Here is a 25007-nt window from a genome sequence, read left to right as displayed (position 1 = left end):
AATTTCCCAACTCTTCTCGGTGATTTAGAAGTTTACATTATTAAAGCAACACTTTAGTCCCAAAGGGTCACACGACCAGAAACTGTAATGTGATGTTTCGTACCAAAGCTCTCGTTTCCCCATCATCTCCAAGGAGCCTGTTTATGTTAATTGACTGCCCAAATTCAGTCGTAAGAAGCTTCCTTAATCTCTGAAGGGCCCACATTCTGTGACTGGCAGCTGAAATGAGAAGACAGCAAATGTCAGAGGATGACCGTTTTTCTCACGGGTAAGACAGACCTGACAATGGAGGTGCCACTTACCTAAGGCGCTCAGCTGTGCGCACGCCGCCAGAGAGGCTGCGAGGCGGGGGATGATGCTTCTGCTTGAGGCAAGGTTGAGCCGGAAGTCCAGCAGACAGGTTACTAAGTCCATGGACGGACAGGAGAGGACGCAGCGATCAGAAAGGAGGTCCTTAGGGCCTGAAAAAAGAGCACGATAAATGTCCCCTTGCTGGACAGGGCGAGAGCTACCCCACAAGGAGACCTGGATAGATTCAACCAACAGTGAGTGGGCCTCATCCCCCTGGATGCCACGGTTAGAGGGGCGCCTGGGGTGCCGCCACTGTCTTGCACATAACTACGCTCTGTACAGTGACATTGTACCTGAAAACTCAAGTGGCTTCAGAGCTGCAACCAACAGCAGCTGGGAAACTCTGGGTGCGGACGGAGGGCTAGCACCCAGCAGGCAGACAGCTGCAGCAGCTCACTGCAGTTCTCATCTCTGCCACGGTGGGGCCTGGGCAGTGCTGGCTCCCAGCACCACACGAGAAGGCAGACCACAAAGTACTAAGTGAAAACGACAGGCGTGTTTCCCTCGCGTGGGTCATCAAGCCTCGGTGGCCATAAGCCTCCTCCTCACCTGCAGCTGGCATGATGGGGTAGACCGTGAAGCGCCAGCCCCATCCATTCACAGACCCGTCACTGATGAACTTCCACTTCAACTCATCCCCCGGGATGCGCAGCTCGCTGGACCAGTCAGACCACTCCCGGCCTGGTGGACAAAAGCACACTGCTGTTGGGTCCACCCACCATCAGATCAACATCAGCTTCTTTAGTTACAAAGCAAAGTCATTCACGCCGTGTCTGAAGAACAGCTGGCTCCTCCAGCCCACTCCCCATGTGCGTTCACACCATGCCCTTCAACTCACACTGTGGCAAGCAGTTGGGAAGGGGAGGGCAGGCAGGCACTGCTCCAACAGAGACACTCACATACAACCACGATGCTGTGTGAGAGGCCCGCATAGACAGCCCGTGCTCACACCCGGGGTCGGGGCCGCAGGGAGGTTTCTCGGGGAAGGTCTGATGTAATGGTTGTTACCCAGGCAACAAAGCAGAAAAGCCCCGGTCTTCCCCAAAGAGGGTGCAAATGTTCAAAGGCGCAGGGGGCACCCCTGCGGCACAGGGGCAGCTCAGCAAGGAAGAGCCACCCTCAAGGGAGAGTGGAGCAGCCCAGCCAGAGCCCGGGGCCTGGGGTGCCATGCAGAGGAGCCGGAGAGACAGGCGTGGGGCGTGCCACCCCAACCCGGCTTCTACTTGGAAGCGCCACCGGTCGGCGGCGTGGGAGTAGCCTGGAGGGAATCTTGGTGGAAGCAGAGAAACCAGGGGGAACATCTCACAACACTACTGAAAACTACATCGACATTTGTCAAACTGCCAGAAAAAAATCCATGCTCATCTGTGACACCACTTCATCCAAAGTAACGTCTTGTGAGTAAAACTCTACTGGGTCACAGCCAGGCCCATCGTTTACATTCGGTCTGTGGCTGCCTTCGCTACAAAGGCAGAGGGGAGTAGTTATGTCAGGAAACGTCTGCTGACCCTTGCTCCAGGTGAAGGATAAAGAAGTCTGAAGAGATCTGCCCACGCGCGCGGGCGCGCGCGCACACACACACACACACACACACACACACACACACACACCCACACACACACCCCTGCACTGATGATTCTAAAAAGCCCAGTGAAGAGCATTTAACAAGCCCCTCGATAGTGATTTGCTCTCGCTCAGCCTCACGTTGAGCATGCGGTTGCTCAACCTCCTGAAGCACGTCAGCAGAGCAGAGAGAGGCCCAAAGGAGACGTCTCTCGCCCACCCCAGTGCTGTCCACCACACGCACAGAACACTTCCTCCGCGTGGAGCCCAAGTCCTCACTGCAATCAACTAAAAACCAAAAGCCTTTAAAGCCTTGTAGCATGTCAACACTTACCTGGCATGAGCCCGGCACTACCACACACCTTACAGCACCGTCTCCACTGTCTGGCTGAGACTGGGCCCCAGACGGCCTGTGCTCCCAACAAGGACCCGCGCTCACACTAGTCACCCAGTAATCCCACCCTTCAGTGGTTAGGGGCAAACATCACTTGAATAATTATCTTACTGAAAGTACTGGGAAGAGGCAGATAAACCTACTGTATTTTGCAGCTGGATCACTTACGGTCCCTTCCTTAAGTCTTACATGAGAACGAAGCAGTAGTAATGTTCTGTTTAGTAATGCTAATGGTTCCGTTCTACAAAGCAAGCTCAACTCGCTTCCCACCTGACCGCACGGAGACAATCCTGTTGACTCCGTCCATGACTGTGAGAGGGTCGTGGCGCCTCTCTGTGGAGCACTGCCGGTCAAACTCCACCCTGAGTCCTTCTGCGCCTGGAGGACAAGTGAGCACAAAACACAAAGTAACGATTCCCACTCAACATACCACAGACACGGCCAAAAGCCACACAGAAGCAGTGAGACTAAAATGATGTGTAACAGCTAATGAAAAGCAAAAACTCAGGAAGAACTAACCCCAAAAAATACGAACCTAAGACTGAGCACCCCTCTATCCCACCCTGCCTCCCACAAAAGAATTCACCTGTGATGGAAACGCCTGAAGACATTCTCACTTGGCCAATTGGTTTTGTGGTCTCACTTCTGGGCACATTTTCATGCTGCAGCCCCAGCTGTGAGACCACGCTTTATTATCCTGCCCACCCCCATATTTAAAAAGCCATATAAAATCACATGCATCAAGCATTTAGCATTAGATCTAGAGTCTTCTCTGGGACAAATTAGCTTACAAAAGAATCAGTAAAGGGTAGGACTGGGTTATGATGGACGGAAGAAGGTGGCAAAATAACTATAAAACCACTCAAAATGATAAGAAACAGTGATTCCAGGGCTCTTCAAATCAATTTACGGCAAGCAACAAATTGAGAAGTGATTATTTATGGAAAAACCTGCCAAACTTGGGTAGGGACAGTGAGAGCCTGTGGTGTCCTCACCTGGGGCTGTTCTACGCAAGCTGGGGCACAGCTCTACCAGGGTGGGACTCTACCTCCCAGGGCTTTATGCTCACTGTGCAGAGCAGGGGAAGTGCCCGGGCAGAGATTCTGGAAGTCAGGGAGGGCAACTGAGGACACACAGAAAAGCTTGCATCTTTGCTGGCCCGGGGATGGGGGTGTGGCTGGGCGAGTGCCAGACCTGAGAACTAGCCAGAACTCTAACAGGAAGATCCTGGAAGTCAGAGAGCAAAGATGGGCTCAATGAGGACGTCATGGAGGCCTGGATGATGCAAGGCACGTGTACTTAGGAAAACGGGAAGAGTAGGGCACACACACACACACACAGGGAAGACTGCCAAAACACTGACTTCCATGCCCTCCTTGCTCACACCCACACAGAGATCCACCCACAGAAGGGAACTCAGCAGGCTTGAGTGCCAAACTAAGCAGACATAGAGCAAACCCTAGAAGTCAGGCTAGAAAACAAAAATCAAAATAGAAAAGTGAGCAGGGACGCCAGTGGATATGTAATGTGGGGGAGAGATTTCAGAGAGTAATTCCAGGCATGTTACAAAACAAACACACAAAACAATCAAAGAAACCCAGCGACAATTACAAATCTTAAAAAAAAAGTCAGAATCCAGGTGACACAATACAATCTAAAATGGCCAGTTTTCAATAAAAAATAATGGGATATGCAAAAACACTGAAAAGTGTGAGCCATACTCAGGAAGAAAATCAGGCAACAGAAACTGACCCTGATGGCCAGATGCTGAACTGAGTAGACATCAACTTCAAAGCAGCTGTAATAAATATGTTCAAAGAGTTCAAGGAAACCAGAGAAAACATGATCACAAAGGAAAATATGATAACAATGACTCGAAGAAAAAAGTACTAAAAGGAATTTTGGGGGTGGAAAAAGTACAATGACTGAAATGAAACATTCACCAGCTGGACAAAACAGCAGATTTGAAATAGCAGAAAAAAAGAATCATTATACAACTTGAAGACTGTGTAATTTCTATTACTCTAACTGGAGAACAGAAGAAAAAAGACTGAAGATAAATAAAGTCTCATAAACCTGGGAGACAACATCAAGCATACAAACATATGCATAATGGGAATCCCACCCCCAAAAAAAAGAGGGAAGAGGGAAACAGGAGGCAGAAAAAGTACTTGAACAGAGATAGCCCCAAGTCTCCAGTCTGATGAAAAACATTAATCCACAGTTCCAAAAATTAATAACCCCAAGCAGGAAAACACAAAGAGATCCACACCCAGACACATTATACTGAAACTGTTGAAAACTAAAGACAAGGAGAAAATCATGAAAGCAAGAGAAAAAAAGACACATAACATATAGGGGTACAAAATACAGTTAACCTTGACTTCTCTTGAGAAACAATGAACACAAGAAGCCAGTGGGATGACAAATTTAAAGTGATATGAGAGAAAAATGTCTATCAACTAAGAATTCTATCTCCAGCAAAACTATCCTTCAAAAGCGAAGGCAAAATAAAAACATTCCCAAATACACACATACTGAGAGAATCCACTGCCAGCAGACATGATTTAGAAAAACCACTTAAAGTATTTCAGGCTGAAATAAAATGATACTGGATAGTAACCTGAATCCACAGGAAGAAATAAAGAGCACTAAAAATGGGAAATACATGGATTGAGAAATAAGGGGTTTTTTTCCCTTTTCTTAATATTTTTACAAGGTGAAAGACTGTATAAAGGAGAGCTTAGGAAACTATAGTCCACGGGACAAATTCGTCCCACTCACCATTTTTACATAGCCTGTGAGCTAAAAACAGTCTGTACATTTTTTAATAGTTGGAAAAAATTCAAAATAATATTTTGTGACATATGAAAGTTGGCCAATCCCTGGCACAATGCGATAATTATTAAATCACATACATATATTTGTAATACATATAGTTACAAATATGTTGCACAGGTCTGCAACATATACAGATACAGTATATACAACAATAACACCAAAAATGAAGGAAGAGGAAATAGAACTCTAATGAAGCAAAGTTGCTGCATTTTACCAGAACTAAAATATTAACTTGACGTAGACTGTGATAAATTAAAATATGTATTTTAATCCTCAGAGCAAACACCAATAAAAGTGGTTTAAAATCAACAGGAATTTAAATGGTACACTAAAAAAAATTTTGTTTAATATAAAAGAAAGCACTGAAGGAGGAACAAAAAAAGACACAAGGCACAGAGAACACACACAGCAAAATGGCAGATGTAAATCCAACCACATTGTCTATAACTGTCTTCCTAATCCAAATGTAAATCCAACCACATCTATAATTACATTAGATATGAATGGCCTAAGCATCTCAAATCAAAAGGCAAAGACTGTTAAGGATGGTCCTTAAATATGTTCCAGGTTTAGGCCATTTGTCTTGCTTTGTACTTGCCATCTGCCTTTTCATACCCATGAAAAAGAAACCCAAAGCAAGGATGCAAACAAATACTACAAACTATAATGCAAAAAACTGTCTTGAAAGACAAGACCTGAAACTACATTTTAAAGGGGCACAACCCCTTATCTGAGAATATCACCTGTAACAACCAATATGAAAACATATTCTAGTAAAATTACAGAAAGAAAGCACAATTTACAAGGGGGGAAAATAGATGATCATTTTCCCACTTTCACAGGAGAAAAACATATTTAAGGACCAGTAAAGAAGATGACGTGGAGGGAACAGGAGAGAGAGATGGGTAGAGAGGAAGAGAATGTTGTTGGAGAGGTGAACAGGGCTCATGTAAAGTTGCACAGGCCACCATCAAGGGTTCACATCCTATTTTAAGGTTACAGGGGTGTACTGGTGGGTTTTAAGCAGAGTACCAGTATGTCCTGGCTTGTTTAAGAGAATCTCTCTAGATGTCACGTAAGGAGTTGATTCTGGGGGACACAGGAGGTGAGAAGTAGAAGCAGAACATGTATATTATACTAGTATATGACATCTAGTATAATAAACCAGGTGAGACTAGATGGTTGGACCCAGAATGATCTGGAGTTGGTGATAAATGACCTAATTTGGAATATATTTTTAAAGTAGAAATGATAGGACTTGCTGGTAGACTGGTTATGAAGTAAAGAGAGAAACAGAAAAGAGGAAGAGGGATACCAGATTTTTGTCTCAGGCAACCACTGAGTGGAATTATCTTTTGTTTTGTAAATTTCTACTATGAAAGAGTAACAGCTCAAAGTTAAAGAAGCTTTTCTGAATGCCATCTCATTCTAAAAGTTTAAGAAAACTAGTTTCACATAAAAATGATCAGGATAAAAGTATCAAGGTCAGAAATCCAAGAAAGAGGGGATATATGTATAGCTGATCCATTTTACGGTACAGTAGAAACTAACACAATGCTGTAAAGCAACTACTCCAATAAAAATTAATTTTAAAAAAGTATCAAGGTCAAATGCAATAAAAAGTTATTGTTATAAAAGAGAGAATAAGCACAGAATAACATTTTCCTACAGACAATGAAAGCAAGCCAGAAAGATGTGCCCACAAAACACATGAAAATTATAATCCATTATTTCAAACCAAGCTAAAAGAAATTAGGAAAATGATACAAGATATGAAAGAACAACATAAATTAGAATTAGGACAACCAAAACACTAAATGAGAAAATTGAGTAAAGAATTTTTTTTTTTAATTCAGAAACGAAAATTAAACTAGAAAGAGCACAGGAGCAAATAAACACAACGAATAATGCTTTGAAACAAACAGAAGAACAAAAGGGAAAAAAAAGAAAGAGATAAAAGGAACTTGAGGGACTTCCCTGGTGGTGCAGTGGTTAAGAATCCGCCTGCCAATGCAGGGGACATGGGTTCGAGCCCTGGTCCAGGAAGATCCCACATGCTGTGGAGCAACTAAGCCTGTGCACGACAACTACTGAGCCTGCACTCTAGAGCCTGCGAGCCACAACTACTGAGCCCGCATGTCGCAACTACTGAAGCCCATCCACCTAGAGCCCATGCTCTACAACAAGAGAAGCCACCATAATGATAAGGCTGTGCACCGCAACGAAGAGTAGCCCCCGCTCGCCACAACTAGAGAAAGCCCGTGCGCAGCAATGAAGACCCAACGCAGCCATAAATTAATTAATTAATTAAACTGTTCCTCCAAAACTGTTTAAAAAAAAAAAAAGCACTTGAGAGGAAGTAGCCAACACTGACTCTAAAACAGCAGTCCCCAACCTTTTTGCACCAGGGACCAGTTCTTCCACGGCCGGGGTTGGGTGTGATGGTTCCCAGCAGATGAATCTTTGCTTGCTCACCCACCGCTCACCTGCTGTGCCCAGTTCCTAACAGGCCTCAGCCTGGGGGTTGGGGGACCCCCCCCCCGGCTCTAAACGGCATCCAACACAAGAAAACGACCACATATCCATGAAAAAGAAAACTGAAGCTAGGATACAAACAAATACTACAAACTGTAATGCAAAAAAACTGTCTTGAAAGACAAGACCTGAAACTACATTTCAGAGGGCCACAACCCCTTATCTGAGAATACTGTCTTGTAACAACCAATATGAAAACATATTCTAGTAAAATTATGGAAAGAAAGCACAATTTATAAAGGGGGGGGGGGGGGAATAGATTAGCATTTTTCCACTTTCACAGGAGAAAAACATGCTATCCAAAAAAGCTAACTTTCAAATTTGGGCACAAACTCTTAGAACAAGCTGACCTCAGTCGGGACTGCCGTCCTTTGAGCCCTGCTGAGGAACTGATGAGAGGATGAGCTTCAGACAGTCACAATAAGGAAGGAGACAACTAAAACTAAATGCAAATTAAAAGGAAGGAAGTAGAGTATGTAACAGCTATTATGCTCTGGGATAGATAGTATAATCATTTAAATAAAGTTACAACAATGAAGAGGGCAAGAAAGCAAGAAAAAAATTTTGTTAAATATTTTCAGTAACTATGTGCATGTTTGGTAGTATTAGAATTGTATCCTTAGTCTTTTGTGCATGTAATGTGGGATAAAGCAAATAAGTAATTATGAGATATTCTAATTCTATCATCCCATGTCTTAGAACCAGGATTTTGGGTATGGAACAAAAGAAACACTGACGTAACAGAAGAGGTTAAGTAGAAACCTTGTAGCTCTGAATCTGGCTCTATCATATCATTATGAACTCAAAAGAAAGTCAGTCAGTCAGTCTGTCTGACTGTCCACTCATTAATCCTATCTCTGTCCACTGAAAAAATCTAGAAACAATGATAGCCCAGTGATCTGAAATGCTATCTCAACTAAAAGATACCAGGGCAGATTCCAGGTGGAGGGGAGAAACTACATGACAAGCCTAAAGCATCCTGTCATATCAGACTATATGGGAATCACTGCAAGAGCCAAACTGAAGAGGTTCCCGATGTCTGGAGATGGGATAATTTGAGCTTCTGTAGGATAATAGTCACAACAGATTAAAGCCCATCATATACGTTTAAATCCATGAGTTCATAATGACATAAAAGAAAAAATAGGTAATTCCCTGGCCGTCCAGTGGTTAGCACTTGGCGCTTTCACTGCCGTGGGCCTGGGTTCAATCCCTGGTAGGGGAACTAAGATCCCACGAGCCTCGAGGCACAGCCAAGAAAAAATAACTGGTCACCTTCAAAGAATGATAGGTAACCAGTTCATTCTCTTGAAAATGTAAATAGAAGAGAAGAATCAAGCTTTTATCCTGCCTTTCTTACGCAAACAACCAACCAAAGGAGAGGAAATGTCCCTATATAGAGTATTCTAGCAAATAAATAAGAAAGCAATGGAACGATTAGAATAGCACCATTTTGCAACCTCTCATGGATTTAATGGCCTCAGGCAATGAGCATCAGTAGCGGCTGCCACCACCAAAGGAGAGACAAGAAGATAGCAGGTGCTTCCAGATGCTGGATCACAAATACCAATGGTCCCGCCAAGGCTGAACTAACTGGGCCTCTGAATCAGGGGAAATCTGCAGAAAGACAGGGCTGGGGAGCACGTGGAAGTGCAGCAGGAGTTTGCAGGTCAAAGGCCCAGGTTCCTCCATAGGTGAATTGTAGAGAAAAAAGGAAAAAACTATAGGTTAAAAGAAACTTAAAAGATGGAAATTATTAATTAAGAGAGTTAAGATGACAATGCACGCTTGGGTAATAGAAACTGTCCAGAAACACAAGCCAGGACAGTGCTACTTCAGTGGAGGACACAAGGAGGGCTTCTGTGGACAGGCACAAAAACTCTAGACTTGAGTTTTGGTGACTAAGGCATCCATCTAATAAGCATTAAGCTAAACATTTACTTTGTGTAAATTTACTTTCTGTATCATGCTTTATTTTTTTGGGGGGGGGAGTCGTTTTTCTAGAAAAGGTGGGAGAAGTGATTCTAAGGCAATTCTGTAGCTTCTTTTCTATAAAACAATGACGGCTGCTTCTACGGATGCAACTGCAGAAATGAAGCTGTTCTACAGGCAGGGATGCCCCATTTCCTCCCTGGGGCCAGCCTGGTGTCTTCACTGTACCTGGTACCTTCACGGTCCCGCTGGAGGAAGTGTCGTCAGTGTAGGGATGGCTACTCTCCACCACCACGGGCTGAGAGGACAGGCGGCCACTCTGGGAGTCTGTGGCTACATCCTCCAACTCGGTGACGCAGAGCTCCAACAACATATCTGCCACCTGCGGGAGGAAGCGGGGTACAAAGCAGAAGGACGTCAGCATGCCCGCCCAATTCAGATCTTTCCGTACGGACGGCGGCAGAGGGGAGGCCTTGGGAGCTTGAGAAATCTAGCTCAAATTAGGGCTCGCTTTCCTCACCTATCAAATCAAGACAGCACAGAGCTCGCAGAGGTAGCAGCCAGGAGGTGGCTGACACACCCAAAACACCCCATACATGGCAACTGATGAAACGGAAATGCCTGTGATTACAACAGTTTCTCTTTACATCAAGACAAGATTACTTCTGCCCCAGGAACAAAACCATCAAGCGAAGGAGCAGAAGGTATAGAAAGGACCAAGATCCTAGAAGGCACCTCCAGCAGGAGGGGAGCAGGACGGAGAGGAACCACCAAGCTGCCCAGGCTGAACAGCAGCAGACGGCATCTAGAATGAGGGCTACAAATATGAAGACAACTGGGGGTGTCTCCTGACCCAAGACGTCTAGGGTCAGCCCCCACACCACATTCTCCCAACAATCCATAATGTTCCAATTTCATTTGAAAATTTTAGTGATTCACACCATTTAAATGGTCAATACTGGTGATTATAAACTCCTTGACTGCTATTTTTAAAAACAAACAAGAATATGCTGTTACAGTAATAACATATTAACCTCCAAATATTTTTAATTTAGAGAAAAATAATGAAACTAGTCTCTATTCTGTACTTTTCAGAAATAAATGATTGTTTTTATCTATTTTTCCTCACACTTAGATAATAAACAGATTAGCTTAGCAAACAGCTTTGTTAATGACAAACTAAGATCACTGCCATTTAGGTGTTATCATTATAAATTCAAAAGTTTCTCTTTTTTTCTTAAAGAGTCCCAAATATCAGGTCAGGGTAGGACATAGGAGTAGCATCTTGCCACTGGCCAGGAAAGTTTGAAGACAATCCCCACCTTTGTTTCCGTCACCCCTTGAACCTGAGATACTGACATCATCAAACTCCTAATGCACAGCTCACTAGGGCTCTTCTGGGCTTCAGAACCTTCCTCTGCAAAGCCAGTCAGTCCCCCAGGAGAGGCCAATAAGCTCTGAGGCGAGGGTGACAGAGCGGTCACAGCTGCGGTTCTGTCCTCAGAGCACTCAGAGTCCACCACCATTTCTCCCACCCACCAGCAACCTGAGTGCCTTTGGGGCAGTAATGACCTCTGAGAGCCTCAGTGTGCTTATCCGTAAACAAAGGGAAAGCCTGTGCTCCATACTGAGAGAACGCACCAAGAACCAGGCCTGGCAGGTATGTGTACAAGAAATGCTGGGTATTATTACTTGAAATCCATGTTCTCATTCCATCCTTTCCTCTCACAAATACATTAAACTTGTGAAAACATTAATATTTTGCTTATGGCAATTCACCTTGATTTAATCTCTCAGAATTATGCCAAGTAACTTGCCTCAAAAAACTACAAAGTAGGAAACCTATAACTTTTAGTTCTTCCTGAACACAATTAAGAAATAACAAGCCCCTAAAATACCTACCAAACCATTTACTATGATTTCAAGACCACTTGACCATACTTAAGTACTTCATGGTTTTGGTGGTGGTGATATGGAACTTAGAGAAACACAGATGACACATCTGCACAGGGCACATGGCATCAGACTCCCTGACACAGCCAGTTCTGAAGAGGCAGAGCAAGGCTGCTGATAAATAAGGGTCCTTAAGGAAGCCCTAGGACTTCAGGACTAATCAATTCTACTTTTAAGATATATTGATATGATATTGACTTTACACCCTAGACTAGCCACATGTGGCTATTCAAATTTAAATTAATTAAAGTTAAATAAAATGAAAACTTGAGTGCCTCAGGTGCACTAGCTACATTTCCAGTACTCAATAGCCACATATGGCTGGTGGCTACCATACTGGATGGCTCAGGTACAGAACATCACCATGGCAGAAAGTCCCACAGGACCCAGTGCTACCAAATATTAAAATCTATTTTAAATAGTTAATAGTTAAAATACTGCGGTATTGGAGCACAGAAACTAGATTAATGGAACAGAAAGAAGTCCATAAAAGTTTAGAATATGATAAAAGTGGTCTTCAAATCACTAGGGAAAAGATGGATTTATTCAATCAATGATGTTGGGGCAACATGTTCGCCATCTAGGAAAAAGTAAAGTTGAATCCTGACTTTATCCCTTACATCACAATAAATCCCAGGTGGTTCAAAAAGGTAAATACAATAACAAATGAAAACGTAAAAATGATTAGAAGAGACTTGAGAGAGCTTTTTAAACAATGTCATGCTGGTAGCATATTTTCGGTATAATACAAAATCCAGAAGCCATAAATGAAAAAACTGGCAGATCTGACTTCATAAAAACTAGAAATTTCTAAATTCTAAAATTCTAAAATATCAAAATTACATCAAAAGGCAAACTGGGGAGCAACTGCAGCACAGACGACAGAGAAGGGACTCATCTTCAGCAGGAGCCCTTCAAGCACGAGACAGCATCGGTACCTCCAGCCCGCCCACCCGCCTGCAACTCACCTGTGGGTAGGCGGCGCCCATGCCAGACAGCACAGCCGAAAGCACGTCCCTGCCCTTGTCCCCGGCCCGGCCGCACACAGACAGCTTGAGCAGGTCCACCATGACGCGTGTGTCGTCCACAACCAACAGGCTGGTGAACTCATCCAAGGACTGAAGTTCTGGGCCTGACGCTTTATTTTGGCTTTCAACATCCTAAAAAGTCAAACAATTAAAATGAGGAATGATATGTTAAGAGATAAACAGTCGTAAACTCAAAGGATACATGATTACCAATAATGAATAAGGGACTTTTTGAGACATTTTAGACCATGAAATACTAGATTAAGAAATGACAAGCCCCTAAAATCTCCACCACCCTGCACTACGCTTTCAAGATCGATTACCTATTTTACAAATTACCAACAGCTGTCAAAAGGAATGCCTAAACTATAAAGAAATGACAACTTATGCTGTGACCAAGTTCATAACAGAGGTACGTTACAAGGGGAGACTTGGAATGAAATCACACCATGTAAAATTACCCCCATAGGGTATGTTTGGGAGTTTTCTATCATCTAAATTTGTACACTATGCTTTTACATATTTTGTCTAGATCCTCTCCATAATTCTTTCTTAGAATCTTATTTAATGGACTTATTGGCATGTAACACATTGTCCATGATCTCTTGCTCCTTAGGTTCTTTTAAAAAGAAAATATACAAAGTAAGAGTCTTCTCAATATTCCCCTTGTACTTCCCATTCACAGTATGTCAGTTAAAACAAACCACACCTGCGATCATTCGCCTCTCTTTCCACAGCAGCAGAGGAAAGGAGACGCGTGTTCACCTGCGGCGCCATCGCTGACACCCCCAACCCCGCATGAGGGTGGGGTGCCCCGCCGGGACAGCCACCCCGCAGCCTGCCGCCCGGCACACAGGAGCCTCCTGGAGGCTGGCGGTGGGTCCCGCCACAGAGCGGCGCAGGGAGCCGTCAGAGCCGGGAGATGCCCCAGCTTCCGAGCATCGCTGAGACCTGTGCTGACCCGGGGAGCAGCCGGGCCCTTCCCGCTCCCCCAGCAGAGTCCAGCTCTCCAGGGGAAAAACGAGGCGCCACAAGTGCCTCTTCTCTTCTCTCTTGCTGTCTGGATTTCAGTGAAACCAGTGCCAATGCTTTTCAGAAACAGAAATGAGCCAGAGGAAGCGCAAGCCCCACTTAGGAACCTTAAGGGGAATGTGACATATCCAATGAGCAAAGTCCATCAATGCTCAAGTTGGCCCTGGAAGCCATAGCTCTCTGGGGCAGGAGCACGGTTTCTCCCTTTAAAGAAACAGACCCTGCTCCTACCTCCAAATGAAGACTCAGGGAACCAGTAAGTGAAATTCATCAGAAACGATGACATTCCAGAATCTCACTCACTGAGACCAGCAAAAGCATTCAGTGGAATATATTAATCATGTATAACATCTTTGGTCTTATTTGAAGCAGTATCAAACATTTTTTTGGTGGGAGTGTTTAAAAAAAAATAGAGGACAAGTCCAAAGGAAGTGCTAAAAAAATAAAATCACTAGCTGCCTATCCTTGAATAAGCCCAAAACTAACCATGGAAATTACTTTGCCATTATTTATGAATCAAACCAAAACTGAAATGATAGGAATTAAGGGCTATACTCTGGATAATGCCTATGTCTCATAAATAAATTGGTAAGAAAGAAATTATACCATCCCTCTTCTAGCTAAAAGCAAAAATTTTGCATAATTCAGATTAATTTCTGCATTAAACCCTCACCCTAGGAGACTGCCAAATATCAGAAGTTGAGTCCAGACACCTAATTTATAAATAGCAATTTCCTCATCACCACAGATGGTTATGATGATTTTCCACAGGATGTATTTTCATCAGCAGTAAGAGCATAATATAAATCCAGAGTTCCAGATGTAACTGACAACGTGTGTCTGTTCCCAGGGTGGGCCGGCAGGGAAGACAGTGGGAGCAGGCGCGACGGCCTGGCGTGGGGGCACCCGGCGGGCTCGGGAGGGCATCCACGTCGGGGCGCCGCATGGCAGAGCCAAGGGGAAGATGTCACTGCTCTGGGCCAGCGGCACTGGGTGCAGGGGTGGGAGGTCACAGGTCAAGCAGGGTGAGAGGCTATCCCTGCCGAGGGCAGGCTGGTTCTGAGTGCCAGAAGCTGTGCAGGCGACGGAGGGTGTCCGTGTGGGAGAGGAATGACAGCGAAAATGGGAGGGTAGCTACCTAAGGGGAAGTTATTAAACGGTCACTCACAGGAGCCAGGATTCTCGCTTTCAGAGAGGAGAGTTTTCAATACAGAAAGAGAGAAAAGTAGAATGAATCCTGTGCAGTTATTAGAATTGACTGTATTGCTGCAGTTTCACTATATGTAGATATATAACAAAATAAATATTAATGTGTATAACTTATTGCATGGACGCGCACACGCGCACACACACGCACACACACGCTTATTTCCTAGCTCTGCCCAGTAAGAGCGGTTGTGAACAACAGCCCCCCCAACGGCAATGAACACATGAAGGTCCAGATCTTGGCTTCTAAGTACCATTCTCCACTAAAAAGAACCAAGACCTCTTGGAGAAACATCTGATTTCTGTGCTAGAATATAAAACATCTTGTTGAACCTAGAATTTTGTGTTGTGCCAGGAAACAAGGAAATAAAAGAACAATCAGAACATGTTAGAACAGAGAAAATTCTACCAAATATTTAAAGAATTAACCCCAAACCTTCACAAACCCTTCTAAAAAACAGAAGAGGAAGGAACACAGCCCAACTCATTCCAGGAGACCAGTATTATGCTTTAACCCAAATCAGGAGAAGATATAGGTGCAAAACAGCAAAGCAATCCAACAACATATAAAAGGATTATATACCTAAAATATAGAAAGAGAGCAAGAACAAACCCTGTGGTGTTGGACTGAAAACTAAAGTATTGGTTTGAACCACTCATGGTTTTCATTATATAGATAAGATGCCAAAGGAGAAATAAATGCTTGTGGGTGTGTGTGTCTGTTTGCTGAGCGGGCCTAAACCAAGGACACCCAGTAGCAATCAGCTTTCCAAGCTCCCAGATCTTGTTTCTAAATTCTCTGATCCACTAAAAGGAACCAGCACTCCTTGGAGAAATGGCTGATTCCAGGGCGAGGGCAGGGTAGGTGAAAGATAAGTTTAGAACGCTCTATTGTGCTAGAAAGTAAGGAAGTGCTCAAAGAATTATGGGGACACATCAGAAGGACAAACCAGCTGGAAAGGGCTCCCAGTGGCCAAGTCTGGGGCAATTTGGGTGTCAAATGATGTCTGTCATTATTTGAGTAAAACGGATCCCATGAATCTGTACCAATAGACAGACAGACAGATGAGATGAGAAAGGAAAGTTCTCCCTTACAGAAGAACAGCAACAGTGATATTCCAAAAGGAATGATGAAATTTGAAAAATCACCACATGACAACTACCACAGTAATAACGGATCCAGCTAGAATCATCAAGATACGAAAAACTGGTAGGTGAAAATATGACAAGGGATAAGGTAGTAACATAGTCTCAAAGTTATCTCCCCATGAATACTTATTAACACACTTTTATTAACTTCCAATAGAGAAATCTGGCAGATACTTTTAACAAAACAGTAAGAATTAACATCACCTGTAATGCAGCAAATTAACAATGCACACATCCCAATGGGATGCACTGAAAAGAACCCTGCATCATTCCTGTGGTGTTTCTGACAAAAACAGGAACTGAAGAATTGTTCCATACTGAAGACCAAAGAAACAACACTCAACCCTGGGCTGGGTCCTAGACCTATAAAGGATACTACTGGGACAATGAGCAAAATCTGAATAGGTCTATGGACAGAAAGTAATCCTGGATCAATGGTAATGTCCTAATACTCAGGAAATATGCACTGAAACATTAAGAAGAGTTGGGGATTGTGCCCTACAGCGCTCCCGCCAATGGTTTAGAAACACTAACAACTGGAGAACCTAGGTAGATAGTACCTAGGAGTATACCAAATAGTACACAGGCGTATACCATGTTCTATTTCTATGAACTACTTCTGCAACTTGTGCGTACATTTAAGATTATTTCAAAATAAAATGTTAAAGAAGAAAGCCCCTTGACCTCTTTGGTTTTGGTCATGGTTTCTGCAATGATGCTGGCAGCTCCTGGGTCATCTGTTACGGGGATAAATGGCCGAGAAGAAGCTGAGGAAGCAGACGGGGTCACTGCGGAGGGGGTCACAGCATCCTCAGAAGAGACGATCTAAAATGAAGAAGAAAAGGAGAAACTTGGCAACATGGCACACTTCCCATCCAACTCCAAAAGTCTTACCCCTTGGGCCATCTGGAATACACCAGATTTTACAGAGGTAACAAGGCACTTACACCACCAGCTACCACCTCCAGTGGGGTCTGGGACAGCCCTGCAAAATCAAGCGTATTTATATTCCCAGGAGAACCTATTAATAGTCACAACGGGTCACATGAAAACAACTAAAATGAGCTCCCATCTCTTCAAGTTGGATTTTTCCCCAAAATAAGTTACAAAAATCTTTAGCTCTTGGAGCTTTCAGGTTCCAGAACTTCAGATAAACAACTGTGCACTTGCATTTAGCAACTTTTTAAAAGAATAATCTGTTTCCATCTACACACGAAAAAGGCTTTTTTTTTTTTTTTAATATTTATTTATTTGGCTGAGCCGGGACTTAGTTGCAGCACGCGGGATCTTCGTCGCCGCATGCAGGATGTTTTTAGTTGCGGCAGGCGGGTTGTGGCATGCAAGCTCTTAGTTGCAGCATGCATGTGGGATCTAGTTCCCTGACCAGGGATCGAACCCAGGGCCCCCTGCACTGGGAGCATGGAGTCTTAGCCACTGGACCACCATGGAAGTCCCAAGGCTCCTTTTGCAAATAGAATATTTTCTAATTCAAGCCCAAAATGCCTATGGCAGTAGGCACAAAAACACTCTGAATTAAGTGAAAGAATGACTTATACTTTACTAGATACAAATTAGCTACCTTTTCCTTTCTGATCAAATATTGCTTTATTGCTTTACCATTGATTTTTACCTCCCCTCTCTTTTCTTGCCATGGATTTGGACTCAGTCTGTCTTCAATATCAACAGCCAGCACACACTCCTCTCCATTCATGGGACTGGCCATGGCAGACACGTCAGAAGGGGGTGCTGAGGAAGAGAATGAGGGACACTCCACCGGGGCAACCATGCCAGCTGGCATCAGGGCCCCGACCACGGCGTCTCTGTCAGGAGAGAAAGCCAGACCTGCAGTGAGCTGCCATTCACCTCTGCAGGACGCAAGAGTCAGGGGGCAGGACAAGTGCTTATTGAAGGACCCCCTCATTTTTATAGGATAAGTATAGAAAGAGTTTTAGAAAAATACTGAATGTTATTACTATCCATCGGCTAAAAGCTAAAATATTTACTCCTGATCTTATTTATTGAATGACCACAGTGATGACAGGTGAAAAGCTGCCAACATAAAAATCAGCCTCTGTATTTCCCAGAGAAATCTTCTTGGTTTATTCAAGCCTGAGGGTAATTTTGTGTTTACTGAAGGCCAAATATCAAGGATGCCTCACACAAGACACCAAGGACTAAATGTCCTCTCAACGACTAAGTCAGCCTTTGGTCTAAACTAATGTTCCTGTTTAAGTATTAATTTCTATTCATCAGATCCATAACCATGATACACTGATGGATGGGGCACTTATCCAGGTTGTGAGAAAACAGCAGCAAAACGGTAGAAAAGACAGCACTACCAAAACTGCCTTATCAAAAGTGAAGGAGATGACAAGTGTCTTAAACATTACTGTATATTAGTAACAACTGATTCTTCCTCTCATCCCCCAAAATATGTTTAAAGTTTATTGGCCATAAAGAATAATGAAAATGTTCTTTAACTTGATTTTCTAATTCATATTTCAACCTCCATTAAAGAAAGCACAGATACCATCATTCACCATCAAAGGGTGTATGACCCAGAACTCACAGTATTTAAAGACAATATACACAACATTTTCCATCAAAAAACTACAAAAACCAAAAGCTTACATAGTTGTGGGATTTCAAAAGTTAGCAAACGAGCCTACCTGGCATACATGATTTGCAGTGCTGTAAGTATATGAGATAAGGCCTGCTGTTTGGCCAGATTTCCATCTAATGACAGGAGAATCTTGGCAAGAGAGGGGCGATTTGGTTTAGAATTATTGGCACCACTGATTTTATTACTGGCAGCAGAAGAGTCAGCATCAGAAGGCACACCTGAGAAAGGAAAATAAAATTTGGGTTCAATTTTTAAGATCACAGTTTGCCCTATTTCTATAATTTGACATTTCAGTTTAGTTCCGAGACACACTGCAATCTGCATTTTGCTATTTCACCGATTAAATACTAGTTTCATTAATGGTCTTTCAGAGTTTAAAAAAAATTATCTATACTTATCTAAAGAAGCTATTTTCAGGAAAGGTTCACTGTAACTGCAAACAGATATAAATACTTTTGCAAAATACACTTACAACAATTTACGGTATACACACGTAAGCTGTGAAAATACTACAATAACTATCTGTATTTACTTATCATTGAAATGTAAAACAAAAAATAATCCAAAACAATGGTGAGAAGACAAGATGTTCACCATATACAGTCTTAGTGGACACATGTTCCAGCTCACTGCCCTGAGAGTTCCCAGGCCTCAGCAGAGGGAGAGAACCAGGTGGAGCTCAGTGGACTCTGTGAGCAGAGGAGGTAGAGCTCAGAGCCAGGGAGTCCAATGTGGCCAAAGTTCACAGGACAGGACGAAAGGAGAAAGTTGCCCAGAGAGTGCCCTGGAGATATGCAGGTGTTCTCACTCACCCAGCTAAGGATGCAGCAGAAGCTGATGGGTGCCTACATAAAAGGGCACTGCCCAAAGCCAAAGAAAGAACTGCATGAAAGGAATGGAGACCCAGCACAGAGGCTGGGAGAAAATGGAGGGCCCAGCCAGTGCCTGCTCCCATCCGCCAGATGGGAAGACCTCATAATTCACAAGACACTGAGTAGAATACTCAGTGGGGGAATAATTAGCCCCAGACTAATATCAGGTCTGAATCCACTTAACAAATCCAAAACCAAGACCCAAAAGGATCAAACTGTTTGAAAGTAAACTTAACTGTATCTAAGCTCAAGAAGATTTATACACACACAAAAATCCCCAGCAACATTCAGGTTAAAATTCACAATGTATGGCATCCAACTAAAAGTTACCCAGTGGGCAGAAAGGCAGGAAAATACCACTCAATTCAGAAATAAGAAGAAAAATCAATTGAGGTAAACAATCCAGAACTGACACAGATATTACAATCAGCAGACAGGTTAAAACACTTATTATATCTGTATTCCATATGTTCAAAAGAGAACCAGAGACATGAAAGATATAAAAATGCCCAAATCAAATTTCGAGAGAGGTAGCTAGGATGTCTGAGATTTAAACAGTTTGGTAACATTTTAACAGCACATTAGAAAATGAAGAAAAGACAAGTGAATTTGGAGACATAGCAATAGAAGTTATCCAAAATGAAACACAGAAAAGGAAGTTAAAAAATGAACAATGTCATTTATCTGTGGAACAACTTCAAGAGACCTAATATACATAGAACTAAACCTCCCAAAGAGGAGAAAGAAAGGTACAGGAAAGAAATTTTTTGTGAAGAATAGTAAATGAAAATTTTCCAAATTTGTTGAAAATTAGAAACCCAAAGATCCAAGAAGCACAATGACCCACAAGCACATGAACCATGAAGATAAAAACCATGGAAATAAAGAGAAAATCCTAAAAGTAGTCTGAGATAAAAGACATGTTATGTACAGAAAAACAAAGATAAGAATGACAGCAAATTCTCAATGAAAACAATGTCAATCTAAAATTTTATACCCAGCTAAAATATATTGCAAACATGAAGCAAAAATGACTAGCTCAGACATAAAAAGCTGAAAGGAGGAACCCCAGACCTGAGCTACAAGACATAAAAAAGTAAGTCCTTCAAGCAGAAGGAAAATGGTGCCAGATGGAAATATGGATCTCCACAAAGGAATGAAGAACACCAGAAATGGTAATTACATGAGTAAATATAGAGATATTCTTTCCAATTTATTTAAATAGATAACCTAATGTTTAAAGAAAATTAATTTTAACAACTGTCACATTTACAACATACAAAGAAATGTATAACAACAACAGCACAAAGGCTAGGAGGGAAGAAATAGAGATATACTGTTGTATAATTTGTATACTATACATGAAAGTGTAGAGTCACCTGAAGGTAGACTATGATAAATTAAGGGTGTATAATATATATCCTAAAGCAATCACTAAAATAACATAATAAGTTAGAGCTCAAAGAAGACAAAGGAGAGAAAATAAAATCATAAAGAACAATTAATTCAAAGAAAGGCAAAAAAAAAAAGAGAAAGAACAATGAACAGCTAGGACTAATAGAAAACAAATAGCAGGATATTGACTGAAAACAGATACATTAATAACCACATTAACTGTAAGTGAAATGAACACCCCAATTAGAGACTGTCAGAGAAAAAATTAAAAAGCTAAATCCAACTATATGTTTCGTATAAGGAAGCGTCTTTTAGTAGGTTAAAAGTAAAAGAATGGAAAAGATATACCATAGTTTGCCATGGTATATGGAATACCATAGTTTAAATACTATATAGCATTGGTCAAAAGAAAGCTAGAGTCACTATATTCATATCAGACAAATTTGACTTTAAAGCAAGAATTTCAAAGCAAAGGGATAAAGAGGGTAATCTGTTATAATGATAGCAGAATCAATGAATCAAGGAGAGAAAAGTAAATGTCCACATTAGAAAAGTAGGAAGATCCTAAGCTTCTTAGAAGAAAAGAATTAATAAAGATAGAGCAGAGATCAGTGAAATAGAGAACAGAAAAACAATGAAGAAAAATCAAGGAAACCATAAGCTTGTTCTTTGAAAAAACTTAATAAAACTGATAAACCTCTAGGAAAGAGAAGATAACAATTACCAATATAAGGAATGAGTAATGACATCACTACAGAGTCTACAAATGTTAAAAGAAAAATAAGCAAATATTGAGACCAACTTTATGCCAGTAAGTTCGACTTCCATCAAAGACACAAATCTTACTAGGAAAAAAAAAAGAACAGATAACGCTGAATCTATTAAAGGAATTAAATTTGTGGTTAAAAAACATAAAGAAACTGCACAAAGAACTCTAGGCCCAGATGGCTTCACTGGTGAATTCTACTGAAAGAATACCAATTCTACACTATTAAAATAAAAAGGAAAACTGAAAAGAAGGGAACACTTACCACTTCATTCTATAAGGCCGGACAGAGATACTAATAGAAAATTACAGACCAATATCGATCATGAACAAAGAGGTAACAGTTCTTAACCTTTTTTTTGGCAACTTGAATACAACAAGGTACAAAAAGAATAATCCACAGGTCAAAAACAAAGCTGAAAAGAAATTTTGAAAATATATAAAACTGGGCTGTCACGGCGGGCTTGCTGAAGAAGACCACTGGCCTTGTGGGACTGTGGGTATGTAAGAGTCCACACAAGAGGCTAAAAATATTGTATACAAAGATTCCTGATGTTCTTGGACAAATCCCTAAAAATGTACCATATAAAAGGTATATAGAACAGATTACAAATGAGAAGCTGCATATGGTTAAAGTGGAACCAGATGTTAAAAAATTAGAAGAGCAACTTCAGGGTAGCCAAATAGAAGAGGAGATTCTTTAGGCTGAACATGAACTAAGTCTGGTGAGAAAAATGGTGGAATGGAAACCATGGGGAGTCTTCAGTGGAAAAGCCTCTGGCCAACCAATGGAAATGACTAATATAAACATCATTAAATGACTTGTGTTTTCATGGGAAACTGATATAATTAAATATTCTGTTATATTAAAAATGTTTCCATATTCATCTTATAATCAAGAAAACTGATACAAAACATACTGAGGAGACTTGTTAAAATTGATGATTATGGTAATAGGGACTTGTGAATCAATTCTTGATTTGCAGAGCATTCATTCAAATTATTTCCAACATGATATTTTTTAAAAAAACAAAGAGGTTGTGGGAAGATCTGAAAGTTAATTGGAAAAATTCCTATAGATTTTCAACACAGGGACCATATTTGAAAGGTGAAGTATTTTTAGTAGTATCTTCAACACATCATTTAATTTTTTTCATTCTGAAAAAACAGAAAAGGTACTTAATTATTATTTAAACAAATTTATAGGTCACTGTTTGATGTGAAGTAGTAAGAAAAAACCATCAAATTAGAATTTGTTGTATACTTGAGAAAACTGAGTCAGTATTTGAAAGATTTTTATTTATAGTGGTAGTTGGAAAAATTTTCCTTTTGTCTCGTTTAAGGAAGTTACCTTTCTGGCCCTTTGCCTTTACTTTTCTAGATCAACCAAAGTACATCAGGATACAGAGAGAATTTCTGTAAAAGAAGAAACACTAAGAGTTCCTAAAGTTTATCCAACATATAGATAGGCTTATATTCAAAACATTTAGCTGTATGGTTATAACTTCAAAGTGGAATCACTAAGTGGTTTTCACTAATTTCCAATATGAGTGCAGCCTGGGTATCAGAAGATAAATGCTGTTCAAAGAATGAAGCAGTTTGGCAAGTTTAAGGTTAAACAAAAATAAAATTACTTTCCATATGTCCTTAAAATACATATATATAAGTGAATGAAAATGAAAATACAACATATCAAAATTTGAGAGATGTAGCTAAAGCAGTGCTGAGAGGCAAATTTATAGTACTAAAAGTTTACAATAGACAAGAGAAAAAGTCTCAAATCAATGATCTAAGCTCTCACCTCAAGAAACCAGAAAAAGAATAGAAAATAAACATAAAGCAAGCATAAAGATGAGAACAGAAACCAATAAAACTGAAAACCGATAAACAACAGAAAATCAAAGAAATGAAAAGTAGCAAAACCAAGTGGGGTTTATTCAATATGGAAGACTGACTCAAAAACCTTAATATGAATATTCATAGCAGGTTTTACTTGTAATAACCCCAAACTGAAATAATCCAAATGTCCTTAAAAAGATCAACTGTATTTCTACACACTAGCAAGAATCAACTTGAATATTTCTAGATAATAGCAAGGAACAAAAGAAATTATTAAAACACCATTAATAACAGGATGAACAATATGAAATATTTAGGGATAAATATGACAGAAGATATACAAGACCTGTGCACTGAAAGATCTAAACAAATGGAGAGAAATACTACATTCAAGGGTTGGTAGATTCAATACTGTGAAGCAAGTCCCAAATTGATCTACAGTCAGTGCAATCAAATTCCCAAGTAGGCTATTTTATAAAAATTGAAAAGCTGATTCTAAAAGTTATATGGAGGGGCTTCCCTGGTGGCACAGTGGTTAAGAATCCGTCTGCCAATGCAGGGGACACGGGTTCGAGCCCTGGTCCGGGAAGATCCCACATGCCGTGGAGCAACTAAGCCCATGTGCCACAGCTACTGAGCCTGTGCTCTAGAGCCCGCGAGCCACAACTACTGAGCCCGTATGCCACAACTACTGAAGCCCACGCACCTGGAGCCCATGCCCCGCAGCAGGAGTGGCCACCGCAATGGGAGGCCCATGCACTGCAACGAAGAGTAGCCCCCCCTCGCCGCAACTAGAGAAAGCCCACGTGCAGCAACAAAGACCCAATTCAGCAAAAAATAAATAAATAAAATTTTAAAAAATAAAAATAAAAAAAATAAAAGTTATACGGAAATGCAAAGGGTCTAGAATACCCAAAACATATTTGAAAAAGAACAAAGCTAAAGGATTACCAAAGCTTGAATTCATTCTTTTATAAAGCTACAGTAATCAAGACAATGTGGTATTTGCATCAAAATACAAAAATAAATCAACCGAACAGAACTGAGAATCCAGAAATAGATCCACACATACATAAATAACTGATTTTTGACACAAGTGCAAATTCTTTCAATCAAGAAAGGATACTTCTTTTTGACAAATGCAACTGAAACAACTGGATATCCATATACCAAACATAAATAAATATATTTATTTATCTGAATCCATACCTCACACCATATATGAAATTTAACTCAAGATCAAGCATACACCTAAATACCTAAAACTATAGAACTTTTATAAGAAAACACAGGAAAAGAATCTTTATGATCTTGAGTCAGGCAAAGGCTGTTTAAATACAACACTCAAATAAAAGATAAAAATGGATAAACTGGACTTCATCAAAATTAGAAATTTTTTGCTCTTTAAAATTCACCTAAGAGAATGAAGAGACAAGCTACATTGGGAGAAAATATGTGCAAATCATCTATCTGATGAAAGACTTGTACCCAGAATACATAAAAAGTGTTCAAAACTCAATAATAAGAA

At 41.2% G+C, this 25007-nt stretch overlaps 1 protein-coding gene and 1 pseudogene across 1 annotated transcript in view; one reads left to right on the top strand and one right to left on the bottom strand.

Annotated features, from left to right (window-relative positions):
• The window catches only part of HERC2 (HECT and RLD domain containing E3 ubiquitin protein ligase 2), a 214767-nt gene that overhangs the window by 34778 nt on the left and 154982 nt on the right, over positions 1-25007 (bottom strand). The window contains exons 62-70 of the mRNA XM_057551376.1: positions 18654-18825; positions 17615-17804; positions 16669-16809; positions 12538-12729; positions 9845-9998; positions 2579-2686; positions 901-1032; positions 303-461; positions 104-219 (exon numbers count right to left, since the gene is read on the bottom strand). Coding sequence (XP_057407359.1) covers positions 104-219; positions 303-461; positions 901-1032; positions 2579-2686; positions 9845-9998; positions 12538-12729; positions 16669-16809; positions 17615-17804; positions 18654-18825 — 1364 coding nt within the window. The remainder of the gene's footprint in view (positions 1-103; positions 220-302; positions 462-900; positions 1033-2578; positions 2687-9844; positions 9999-12537; positions 12730-16668; positions 16810-17614; positions 17805-18653; positions 18826-25007) is intronic.
• On the top strand, positions 21966-22438 carry LOC103014935 (NADH dehydrogenase [ubiquinone] 1 alpha subcomplex subunit 5-like; annotated as a pseudogene).

This window comes from Balaenoptera acutorostrata, chromosome 8, assembly GCF_949987535.1.
Source record: "Balaenoptera acutorostrata chromosome 8, mBalAcu1.1, whole genome shotgun sequence".
NCBI classification, from domain to species: Eukaryota; Metazoa; Chordata; class Mammalia; order Artiodactyla; family Balaenopteridae; genus Balaenoptera; species Balaenoptera acutorostrata.
Note: the sequence above shows the minus strand (reverse complement) of the source record. Positions and strands in the feature narration are given on the sequence as shown.